The 13,162-nt window shown below is 39.2% G+C and overlaps 2 protein-coding genes across 4 annotated transcripts in view; one reads left to right on the plus strand and one right to left on the minus strand.

Moving 5' to 3' along the window:
- LOC110537214 (AP2-associated protein kinase 1) overlaps positions 1-4,826 on the plus strand; it is a 112,078-nt gene extending 107,252 nt beyond the window's left edge. For 2 of the 3 annotated variants that reach the window (XM_036937218.2, XM_090192020.1), the window contains exon 21: positions 4,236-4,826. In XM_036937218.2, the coding sequence (XP_036793113.2) occupies positions 4,236-4,291 (56 nt within the window). In that variant the 3' untranslated portion in view covers positions 4,292-4,826. The remainder of the gene's footprint in view (positions 1-4,235) is intronic. The other variant, XM_090192021.1, reaches the window with a different exon arrangement.
- The window catches only part of LOC110537215 (anthrax toxin receptor 1), a 39,437-nt gene extending 33,088 nt beyond the window's left edge, over positions 1-6,349 (minus strand). The window contains exon 1 of the mRNA XM_036937219.2: positions 5,856-6,349. Coding sequence (XP_036793114.1) covers positions 5,856-6,010 — 155 coding nt within the window. The 5' untranslated portion in view covers positions 6,011-6,349. The remainder of the gene's footprint in view (positions 1-5,855) is intronic.
- Positions 6,350-13,162: the final 6,813 nt, after the last annotated feature.

The following is a 13,162-nucleotide window of genomic DNA, read 5'->3' on the forward strand; positions in this document are numbered from 1 at the left end:
CCTTGTTGCATTGTGCATAAGAACAGCCCTTACCCATGATATATTGGCCATATACCACACCCCCCATGCCTTATTGCTTAAATATACCAAATCTGTGGTGATAGAGAGAAAAATTCAACCATCAGAGATACACTAATGACCAGTGGTGGAAAAAGTACTACGTTCTAATACTTGAGTAAAAGTAAAGATACTTAATAGAAAATGACTCGTGTGAAAGTCACCCAGTAAAATACTACTTGAGTAAAAGTCTAAAAGTATTTAGTTTTAAATATACTTAAGTATCAAAAGTTAAAAGTATGAAGAATTTACATTTCCTTATATTAAGCAAACCAGACGGCACAATTTTCTTTTTCTTTTTTCTATACTTACGGATAGCCAGGGTCACACTTCATCATTTTTTTTTTAAAGCATTTGTGTTTAGTAAATCTGTCAGATCAGAGGCAGTAGGGATGAATAAGGATATTCTCTTGATAAGTGTGCGAATTGGACCATTTTCTGTCCTGCTAAGCATTCAAAATGTAACGAGTACTTTTGAATGTCAGGGGAAATGTATGGAGTAAAAAGTACATAATTTTCTATACGAGTGTAGTAAAGTAGAAGTTGTCAAAAATATAAATAGTAAAGTACAGATACCCTCCAAAGCTACTTAAGTAGTACTTTATAGTAGTTTACATCACTGGTAATGACATAGTTACGGATAAAACAACAGAGCCTGTCAATATAGTTTTTTCCCCCACCTTTCACTGACACAGACACAGAGAATAGATACTGTGTACTTCCTTTACTTTTTTCATTTAGACCGCAGACGTTGTAGAATAAGTATTTTTATCCTCTCTGGGGTTTTACTTTGAATGCATGCCATACACATTCCATTATGATTGACTTCTATCAGGAAATCTTTTCAGAATCACAATCAAAGGCAGTTTGAGTGAAGAGAATGGGCCAGACGCAGTGTATAGCTCCAACACATTATCTAAGCCCTTACTTCTGTGTAGAACCAGCAAAAAGAGGATTTCGCCCAGTACGGAAATTTGTGCACTCACTACTGTGCACTCACTAAGTTTATGCACTAAGTTTGTAAAAATTTGTGCCCTCACTAAGTCACTCTGTATAAGAGCGTTGCCTAAATGACTAAAATGTTTTTACAAATAATAATGTGTGTGCGAGAAATAGGGAAAGTGAGAGCGAGAGAAAGTGTGCACTAATGTAATATATTTTTATAGAAATATGTTTTTTCTCAAGTGGGTCGTTCTTATTGAGGTGGCATTTGAGCATGGCATTTTGGAAGAAAATGTATTTGAAAACATATTCCCATTCTATATCAACTAATATGACAGCTTAATGACTTTAAATTGTCCCGCTTTAAATTACGTACAGCTTATAAAGGCTACATAATGCCTTCATAAACACTACATAAATGTGATACAAATCATCTCAACCATGTGTCATGCTTTATAACTGTTGGTTAAGGGCATAACTGTGTGACATAACCACCCATGTCAAATGTGATATAACCCACTATGTCAAATATGACATAAACCTGTGCTTTATAAAGGGTGGCATAAGCACCATTTTTAATAAAAGCATCTGCTAAATTGTATATATTACTGTATATTTCACTAGAACATTTCTAGGATGGCCCAACCTCTTTCCCTCTTGGGTACATAGTCAATACACACATTCTAAAGTTCAGTCATGCACAGAAAAACATGTTGGTATGACCTTTTAAAATCATTTTTTAATTTTTTATCTACTTCAATTTTTTCCCACAATTCCCGTTTTCTTTCTTTTGTTATTCCAGGTTTCGTATTTCTCAATTTTTTTCTGGTTTACCCCCATTTTGTTCAATATTTTTTCTGTGTTCACAACAATGCATGAACCACATCAGGGGATGACTTTTGAGGTCTGGGCAAAATCTAAGAAACACTTTGTTTGGTTAGCAGGTTTTCCGTAGTGCGGCAATAGAATGGGTGGAGTAAAAAGCCAGCAACACATATATTTGACCTTGGAACATGTGTAAAACCCCAAATGTAATGCAAATGTCACTTAAATATGAACAAATATGAATCATTGTTAATGTTTAGACAATTTTTCATGAATGGTTATTGACAATTTTCTACTATTACGTGGGGGACTTTTATGTTCAAACATTTAGAAATTCTTTGGCCCGGATGTGCATTTTTAGTGTTCCTGACGAGACACTGATCATGTGATGAGTTTGCAAATCAAATGCCCTACTTGTGCTGCCACAAGTCTTTGTCCTCAGGCTTGGAGAAAAGCCAGTCATTCCGCTACCCAAGAGTGGTAAAGCGGCCTTTACTGGTTCTAAGAGTAGACCTATCAGCTTGTTGCCAGCTCTTAGCAAACTTTTGGAAAAATGTGTGTTTTACCAAACACAACGCTATTTCTCTGTAAACAAATGAACAATAAACTTTCAGCATGCTTTTTGAGAAGGGCACTCAACATGTACTACACTGACACAAATGACTGATGATTGGTTGAAATACATTGATAATAAGAAGATTGTGGGAGCTGTACTGTTAGATTTCAGTGCAGCCTTTCATATTATTTATCAGGTTCTGTCGATATTAGACTCGTTTTACTGTGGATATAGAAACCTTTGTACCTGTTTCCTCCAGCCTCTTCACAAGGTCCTTTGTTGTTCTGGGATTGATTTTCACATTTCGCACCAAAGTACGTTCATCTCTAGGAGACAGAACGCGTCTCCTTCCTGAGTGGTATGACGGCTGCGTGGTCCCATGGTATTTTTAACCACGTGACAATATATATATTTTACATTTTTTATGTAACCTCTATTTAACCAGGGAAGTCAGTTAAGAAAAAAATATTATTTACAATGATGGACTAGGAACAGTGGGTGAACTGCCTTCAGGGGCAGAACGACAGATTTGTACCTTGTCAGCTCGGGGATTAGATTTTGCAACCTTTCGGTTATAAGTCCAACCACTAGGCTACCTGCCACCTAATAAAGAGATCCTCTGCTTTTTTGACACCACACTCCACAAAGCAAGTCCTGCAGGCTCTACTTTTATCTTATCTTGATTATTGTCCATTCATATGGTCAAGTGCTGAAAAGAAAGACCTAGTTAAGCTGTAGTAGGCCCAGAACAGAGCGACACATCTTGCTCTTCACTGTAATCAGAGGGCTAATAAGAATACTATGCATGCCAGTCTCTCTTGGCTAAGAATTGAGGAAAGATTGACTATGCCACTTCTTGTTTTCATAAGAAACATTAATGTTGGAAATTCCTAATTATTTGCACACACACAGCAATGACATACACACATACCCCACCAGACATGCCACCAGGGGTCTTTTCACAGTCCCCAGGTCCAGAATAAATTCAAGGAAATACAGTATATATGTCAAGGAAATACAGTGCTGTATTATACAGAGCCTTGAGTGCATGGAACTCCCTTCCATTATAAGGCAGAAGTTTCAAAACACAAATAAAGCAACACCTCACGGCACAACACCTCTCCCCAGGTGACCTACTTGTTGTGTGTATGTACTGACATGTATGTGTAACTGATAGATGCGCACACAGACACTACATGTTAATATTTTTAAATGTATGTACATTTTAAAGTCTTTTGTCTGTAATGTATTTTTTGTTATGTGTCGGACCCCAGTAAGACTAGCTGTCACCATTGGCATCAGATAATGGGGATCCTAATAAATCAAATAAAAAATAAAAGCAGGGACCTCGTGAAATGGGGAGTAGTTTGGACAGCATTAAGGAAAAAGATTATTCGGATGATTACCAGTATGTGTTTGATGATTACCTTGGACAGCAACACTAGACTCAGGAAATGAGCACAGCTTTTCCAAAAAGACAGTCAAATAGGATAATGTCAATGCAACTTTGAGATGTGACCACTTTAGACTTGATAAGTGTGGTGCATATAGACAGGTTTTGTTAAGGATGGAACTCAATGTGCCTTTTTCTGTCGGCCTAAAGACGTGCCAGAGGTTTTGAGTGATTGGCCAATTCAGACTGACACAATAGCAATACAGCAGTTATGAATACTTATAGAATGTCCCACATATTTCATGGATATGTTTAAGTATTTGAAAGATGTTGATGCTTGAAAGTCTGAATAATTTGATTGCGAAAGGATAAATCAAAATATTTTTTTCTCTCTCCTTTCTTTCTTTGCCTCTCTTTTCTTCCCTCTCACTTGTTTTTCTGTCCGTTGTACTGTGATATGAGTCCCAGTCCTGACACAGCTGCCAAACACTCGGGAGCTTTGGAACATCTGGGCCTAATGGTGAAAGGGTTCTGCAGTCCAGGCACACATGGAGAGAGGTTTGGGGCATAGAGAAAGACAGGAGCTCTCCCCACTGCACACCGCACTGTGGAAGGGGAAACGACGGGGGAGTCATGAAGTAGCTACCATTGCTCTGCATGTTGTATGAAGACAGTCACACATTTCACCCATGCATACTGTATTCTGATTAAAGTGTGTGAAATACTGTATGTGATCTATAGCAGGGTTTCCCAAACTCGATCCTGCCCAACCCCCCAAAACATGCACACAGAGGGGGCCCTAGGACAGAGTTTGGGAAACACTGATCTATAGAACTGTTAATATGAAATATTTGAATTGCTTGTGGGATGAAATGTAAAGCAGCAAAAAATTATCGAAAGTAGAAATGTGTTGTTTTCTCACTTCAAAACAGATCTGATTGCCTTTGCACGTTCAAGAGCAGAATTGTATTTACTTTTACTGTAAACTTGGTTATTTTTATGGTAAGTGTTACCACACGCATCCAAACAACTTGTAAAAAAAAATACATGAACTAATGGTTTTGTGGGGCTATTTTATTCTAAAATCATCTTATTTGCTAGCTTTCATATATCCTCTAGCGTGACTGCTCACCGTATTGTGGATGAGAATAGAATAAGACTGCACTAACTGCATGCCACCTCACACTCCAATGTCAAAAAACTTTCCCTTATGGAAGCTCGGAATTACTGTAGTTCTGTATTTTAGCATGGTGCGCCGCAGAAATATCATTGCAATGGAGCTGCCAATAACTGGGAGGCGGGGGGGGGGGGGATCACCATCTTTAAAAGAATTTGGAGACAGTGGGAGGGGTGAGTCTGGAACGGTAAGGAACACATGACTTGAACACATAACAATAACATCCTAGCATTACCCAGCATCCTACATGCCATATGGGCAATTTTTTGTGAAAACAGAGATTCTAAGGCTTGCACAATAAGTTTACAGATTGCCTATGTTTTTTGTTGGCAGTTTTTTCCCAATTTCATTTTCCAGTAGAAACGAATGGAGCCTCTTGATAGAGCAGGTGGGGAAAGCTGAGTAAGTAGATTTGACCAGTTTTCTGCTGTGCTGCTTTAGTGGAACTGATTGGAACCACTAGGGAGGGGTTAGTATGCAGCCTCTGGCTCCCTGGGTCTCTGGGACTGCATATCATCCACATACCTGCTCTAATTTCTGCATATGTACCTCAACCCAAGCACCCCCTCCCCTCCACCAACTCTATTTCCCTCTTCAACCACCCCACCCCTATGCTCAAACACTTCCAATTAGCCTCTGGAGACATATATGTTCACGTTGTGTTGTCATGCCTCTGGTTCCGATTAGTGGATCACTCCATAAAAATATATATTTGTATAGGAAAATGTAATTGCTCGGTGTAAGTATTTCTCTGGGCAATAATGATAAGAATGCATAGAAATGTCCAACATGTGGTAGGTGACTTGCTGGGACTAAATGGAAGCAGGCTGCTACAGAGCCTCTATGGATGCTCCTGCATAAAAGTGAGACTTGGAGCAGGCAAGAAGACAGAGGAGAACACTCACTTGTCCAAAACGAAGTAAAGGTCAAACCCCCCGTAGCAGGAGGACCCTGCCTCCCTCCCGTCCTGGCTCTGTCCTGCAGTGCCTGCCACCAGAATTGCCATCAGGGTGCAGATCTCTGCTGCAAGCATAGTCTGCCTGCAACTGCCCAGAGACATTATTCCAGCTTCAGGAGAAAGCTGCAAAATCAAAATTAACACCTTCAAAAAGTCCAAACTAGTCCAAATAATCTCCTTTCAGATAGTTTCAGATAGTTCCTGTGTTCCCCAGCACACCGCCTCGCGGTGCGGTGATCCACCCAGAGTTAAGATTCCAGGCATGAAATATTCCCAGTCTGAATCAGCATCCCATCTCCACAGCAGCAGTCCTGTGCCGGGAGAGGGGGAGTGGAGCTGCTTGGACTGGATCAGGAAGAGCTGTTCCAGGTCAAACACTCTCTCAAATCAACACACACACACACACACACTGGCAGTGGGGATACATTTTTGTCATGCAGTACTTTTTCCTTTCTTTCTATTGTTTTTCTTTCTTTCTTCCCTCTGTTTCCTACATCCTCAGCAATAGTGCCACTTAGTGGCAAGTGGGTTATGACTGCAGTGATTATGATTCCCCTGTAGTCTTTTGCCATATTTTTTATTTTATTTTTAGCACACAACTTTGCATAAAGTTTACAATGACAAAAAGTTCACTATTTACTTTTTTTTTTCTACGAAGTCGGTAGCAGCAGTGTAATTAAAACGAGGCAAAATCAATTGACGTTAGTTAGAAGTCCAGCTATCAACTGTTGGTAAAAGTAATTGTTTTTCAATAGTTTGTAGTAGTGATCACAGGGTGGCTTGTTACAAACACACATCATTCATCAGAACAGAATCAAATATTCCACATAGTTCCTTTAATCACATGCATTGTCTTACCTAAGGGTGCTAATTATGTTTATGTTACATAATTTATTTGACTGGGACAATGTTCAATAATAAAAGATTCAGGACTCTATTCAATCCGTATCGCAGAAGTTCAGCGTTACAGCGTGATTGAAATTTGAAGAAATGTTACCGCGTTGGCAGAGACGGCATTCACGGTAAACGCTGCATATGTCAGCTCAATCGGAAATGACCTTGTCAGTCATTGACATAAAAAAAAAACATTTGGCTTGACAATGACAGCAATGGAGTTGGCAAGAGCACAAACAGATCTGAGGCCAGCGTCAATTATTTGGGGCATGGACTCTACAAGGTGCCAAGCGTTCCACAGGGATGCTGGCCCATGTTGACTCCAATGCTTCCCACAGTTTTGTATAGTTGGCTGAATGTCCTTTGAGTGGTGGACCATTCTTGATACACACAGGGAACTGTTAATCGTGAAAAACACAGCAGCGTTGCAGTTCTTGACACAAACCCGGTGTGCCTGACACACTTGATACACACCATATCCCGTTCAGTTACTTAAATCTTTTGTCTTGCCCATTCACCCTCTGAATGGCACACATTCACAATCCATGTCTCAATTGTCTCAAGGCTTAATAATCCTTCTTCAAACCTGTCTCCTCTCCTTCATCTACATTGACTGAAGTGGATTGACCAAGTGACCTCAATAAGGGATTATAGCTTTCACCTGGTCACGTCATGGAAAGAGCAGGTATTCTTAATTTCCTGCAGTCTAATGACCACAAGCGCCCTCTATTGGCCTCATGAGTGGAATGTTATTAATATTTTTCATAATAAAGTCAAAAATAAAAATAATAAACCACCTAAAACTATGGCAAATGGTTTTGTTTCAGTCTTCTGTGATGTATATAAAGTTTAATATTGGGATGCAAACTCGAAATGTAATATATTTCAACTCTATCTGACTTTTTTTTTAAACACAACCATGTGTGTAACGGTGTATACTTTTGTTTCAAAGTATATTTGTTTAAGACTACCAAGAAACACTGTGTGACCCTGATTTAGCTCCCTCTAGTAAAAGGTTAATGCTTTGTATACTCAGTGTATGTGATCGCAAGGTTTGAAATGAATATGTTGTAGTCAAATATTATATCTATTTAAGCTTCCGGCAGTCAGTTTGCAGTCTAAAAATGATTTGTATAATTATGTTCCGGCCCCCTGACCATCCGCTCAAGAAAATAATTGTCTCGCGACTGACTCTAGTTGATGATCCCTGCAATGAATCAGTACGCTCCTTCCTCTGCAATGCAATTTTCTTATTGTCATTGTAAACTAAATTTGTGCTGAGTGATTAACAGTGTCAAGGTCCTTTTCAATTTATTCCCGAAACCCTTCTTCTTTAAATTTGTATTGGCAGATCGCAACCAACTGAAAGATGCATACACCGCCACCTAGTGTACTGGAGTGTGAATGCACTACACCTTGTGACACGAAAGGGAACCGGAAAAGTTACGAAAAAATTTACCTACCAACTAACCCAACACCAATTAAAACCTCACCACTATTCCACTACTTGGCCCTGTCTGATCCTTTACCAGTCCGGCACACCTTGTAACTTCTGCAGTAACTTCTGCAGTAACATATTTTACATCCAAATACTTCTCTACAGCTGCACCTACCACAACATCTATTTTCTGTGATTTATGTTCCATTTCTGCTGGTACAGTTGATAACAATGGTGAATGACAGATCTGTAAATCCCCATTTCCCCAGATCTGTAAATTTCCATTTCCCCAGATCTGTAAATCCCCATTTCCCCAGATCTGTAAATCTCCATTTCCCCAGATCTGTAAATTTCCATTTCCCCAGATCTGTAAATGTCCATGTGAATTTGGTGGGGTCAACCAAAAAGTTACATATCGTCTTTTTAAATAATACCAACATCATCGCATGTTTGCACGACCTTTGCGGAGTCAATAGAAGCTATGTCACTGTTTTCAACACATCAAGTGTTTTAGACTATGTTTTTCAAACAAGCAAGATAAATGAAGGTTCAATCAGTAATGAGTGAACGAACAACAACAACATCTTCCTGTCATCACCAGATTGTGTAGAGTGTACGTTCTTGACAGAGTTCGTAGCGTAACCGTCAACGTCACGGCCATAGGATCTGAAGGTCCTGGGTTTCTGACCAATCTATTTCGTGTATAGTTTTAATACCCGTCTCCCAGTCCCGACACACACACTGGCCTGTGCATGCACGCACGGTGTGCTTATTGTCAATTATTAGGTGGCTCTACGGAGCAGAGAACAGTGGAGACTGGAAAGCTCAACTTTTAAGGAATACGTCATTGCCCTCATCTGTCAGATGCACTCCACCTCTACAGTACATCCCAGGGACACACAGTATAATGGCAGGGTGGTGGATTGTGTTCCCTGAAATGCGCACCCCAGCTGATTGAGAGAGCACCGGGACCTCTCTATGCACTTCTGGTCCCACTGGAACATCCAGCTCCTCCACTGCGCGGTATCAGAAAAGACCATTGTCGTCCCGGCAAACATTCGTATGACCCCTCTAAATCCACGCATCTGCCGCACCAATGTCCAAAGTCTCTGCTGATGCAGAGCACCATGCAGTTTGTGCCACTCATGCTTTGCTCTCCCAGCCACCTAATGTGACAGTCAATAATGTATTAGTGCTGAGCGATTAACCAAAATGGTGGTTATTTTTCGTTTTTTAAACGACTAATTGCCTGAAGTAGTTTTTTTTCCTGTGAGCTTGAAGTGCAGTTTCTGTAGAGATAAATCAGATCAAGCCTGAACAAGCCAATATGCTACATAATTTAGCGCAGAAAACATGGTAATTAACTACAATGACCATAATCCATTGTGCGGACGCTTAAAATTGTCAAGTCTGTGCTGAGTAAAACATTGGGATTGAGAGAAGAGAGAACAGGCGACCGAAAGGGATAGAAAGCAATTTCTTCGTGAGTCTGAAAATACATTATCAAAGTGATTGATTGTTGGTATTCAACAGTCATAATGCGTGCCTTATTTACATTGAAGAACTACAAAATCGTGATTTTGTCAGACAGCTCAGCTCTAAAAAAAATGAGATGATAACCTGGAATGAAATAATAAAGTAATCAAATAAAATAAATATTTTATTAAAGTTAACTAAAGTGAATAAATGATGGTTAATAAGTGATAATCAGTAATGGGCAGTCACTTTTATTAATGCTTGTATTCTGTGTTTTTACAGCATTCAACCCACATAATGCAGAGTGCATTTAATGTTAAATAGAATATTTGAAACCGAAATCAAAAACCAACCTCAAAAAGCACAAATCGCTCAGCACTATAATGTATGTACAGTTGAAGTCAGAAGTTTACATACACCTTAGCCAAATACATTTAAACTCAGCTTTCACAATTCCTGCCATAATCTTAGTAAAAATCCCCTGTCTTAGGTCAGTTAGGATCACCACTTTATTTTAAGAATGTGAAATGTCAGAATAATATTAGAGAGAATTATTTATTTCAGCTTTTATTTATTTCATCACATTCCCAGTGGGTCAGAAGATTACACACACTCAATTAGTATTTGGTAGCATTGCCTTTAAATTGTTTAACTTGGGTCAAACGTTTCGGGTAGACTTCCACAAGCTTCCCACAATAAGTTGGGTGAATTTTGGCCCATTCCTCCTGACAGAGTTGGTGTAACTGATGTTTGTAGGTCTCCTTGCTCGCACACGCTTTTTCAGTTCTGCCCACAATTTTCTATGGGATTGAGGTCAGGGCTTTGTGATGACCACTCCAATACCTTTACTTTGTTGTCCTTACGCCATTTTTACACAACTTTGGAAGTATGCTTGGGGTGGTTGTCCATTTGAAAGACCCATTTGTGACCAAGCTTCAACTTCTTGACTGATGACTTGAGATGTTGCTTCAATATATCCACATAATTTTCCATCCTCATGATGCCATCTATTTTGTGAAGTGCACCAGTCCCTCCTGCAGCCAAGCCCCCTACAACATGCGCCACCCCCGTGCTTTATGGTTGGGATGGTGTTCTTCGGCTTGCAAGCATCCCCCTTTTTCCTCCAAACATAATGATGGTCATTATGGCCAGACAGTTCTATATTTGTTTCATCAGACCATAGGACATTTCTCCTAAAAGTACGATTTTTGTTCCCATGTTTAGTTGCGAACTGTAGTCTGTCTTTTTTATGCCGGATTTGGAGCAGTGGCTTCTTCCTTGCTGAGCGGCCTTTCAGGTCATGTCGATATAGGATTCGTTTTACTGGGGATATAGATACTTTTGTACCAGTTTCCTCCAGCATCTTCACACGGTCCTTTGCTGTTGTTCTGGGATTGATTGGCACTTTTCGCACCAAAGTACGTTCATCTCTAGGAGACAGAACGCGTCTCATTCCTGAGCGGTACAAGTATACTTGTGTACTATTGTTTGTACAGATGAATGTGGTACCTTCAGGCGTTTAGAAATTGCTCCCAAGGATGAACCAGACGTGTGGAGGTTAAAAAAAAAAAAAAAAGAGTTATTGGCTGATTTCTTTGGATTTTCCCATGATGTCAAGCAAAGAGGCACTAAGTTTGAAGGTAGGCCTTGAAATACATCCACAGGTACACCTCCAATTGACTCAAATTATGCCAATTAGCCTATCAGAAGCTTCTAAAGCCATGACATCTAAAGCCATAACCGACTTGCCAAAACTATAGTTTGTTAACAAGATATTTGTGGAGTGGTTGAAAAATGAGTTTTAATGACTCCAACCTAAGTGTATGTAAACTTTGGACTTCAACTGGTGTTATGTTGGGCATCTACTGACCAAACAATGATTTTATGAAATATACAGTATATTTTTCTTTATGACATGTACTATATTGCTAAATAAAAAGGTTTAAGAAAATACAGGCAGGCACCACATTACTACAAGACAGAACAGCTCGCTGAATCAAGCATGATGGTCTAGTAAGTATGAAAGCAAAGCTTGTTTTCATATAATTTAAGAAAGTTTGAAAAGGTAGTGGAATGGGATTAGTGTGGTGTGTGAAGAATCCAATACTTTAACTTGTAGGCGATGCAAATCACATTATTGTGGGAGAACCTCCTCTAAGAATATGAATTAGGCTGTTTGAGAAGGTTTAAATCCTAAGTAACCTGCACATTGTTTGAAGTACAATAGACCAACATAGCTACTGTAGTAGGTCAAAGCTGTGTGCTGGAAAACCTTGGTAGAGCATGGGTGAAGTAGGCATTGTGGTGCTCATGTGAATTTCCTTTCTTTTTCGGCTTCAGACCAATACCTACTTTCACTTAAAGCATATTTTTTTGTTTTTAATATACATAAGGAATACTGTAAGTGCAAGTAGGCTAACAGACAATGAGAAGTGAAAATATGCAAGTTGTTGTGAAAAATACAATGTCATCAGGGTTATATTTACCGCAGCTATATGACCTTGGGGATGACTGAGCCATGAGCTCTAGCAGTCTACCGGAGCCCCAAAGAACAGATTTAATAAAGAGAGGTACTTTTCATATTCTTAGTGTACTGTAGCCTATTTACCGTAACAGAGAACCACTCATTTAAAGCATTCATCTTTTTGTAAAACCAGCTGTTGTATTTGTGTTGTGAATGTGTGAATATACACCTCTTAGATGTCTACTCTACTGTACAGTTACATCTTTTAACTACTAGGTTACTTTATTTCAATGTCTCTTGGGACTCTCCTTGTAACTTGTCAGTAGGTTATATCATCATACAGTAACTTACACTTGGAACATAATTGACATGTTTAGAGACAGATCCGAAAGTGCCCAATTTACTTACTTATTTGTCATCAGTCAGGATAAAGAATGAACAGGTCTTATAGTGGTGGGAAAAATAGTCCTACAAATATAAGCCTTTTCATGGAACTAAAGACTGACCATCGAATTTTGTTTAAATTGTTCTGTAGGCTTACTATAAATCAAATATAGGCTACATGCATTGGTCGCACTATCCATGTGGTACAGTATCCCTAATCGTTATAGAGTATGAGTGACGCTGATGCGATTCCAGAAGTGGACTAGAAGCATTACAAGACGCAGTAGAGCGCACCGGCACAGACAAGACCAGACAAGGGAACTATAGTGTAGCTCTTACAAAGGTAAGTCTCTCTTTGAAAATCTCAATAGGCATCCTGCAGATTTCTATGAAATAGCAACTTTGCCTTCTCAATCTTATGAATTTAACTCACCATTTGTTCTCACTGAGCTTTTACTGTATTTTCTTTCTTCGTCAGTTTCATGTACTTGTTTCAGTAAGAACATATGTGTCATTTGATGGTAAAAAATAAGAACAATAAATCACGATGGAGTGGATTCGTCCAAATGGCAACATTGTATGATGACTAAAGCTTTTT

This window comes from Oncorhynchus mykiss, chromosome 12, assembly GCF_057628025.1.
Source record: "Oncorhynchus mykiss isolate SJ-2025 chromosome 12, ASM5762802v1, whole genome shotgun sequence".
NCBI classification, from domain to species: Eukaryota; Metazoa; Chordata; class Actinopteri; order Salmoniformes; family Salmonidae; genus Oncorhynchus; species Oncorhynchus mykiss.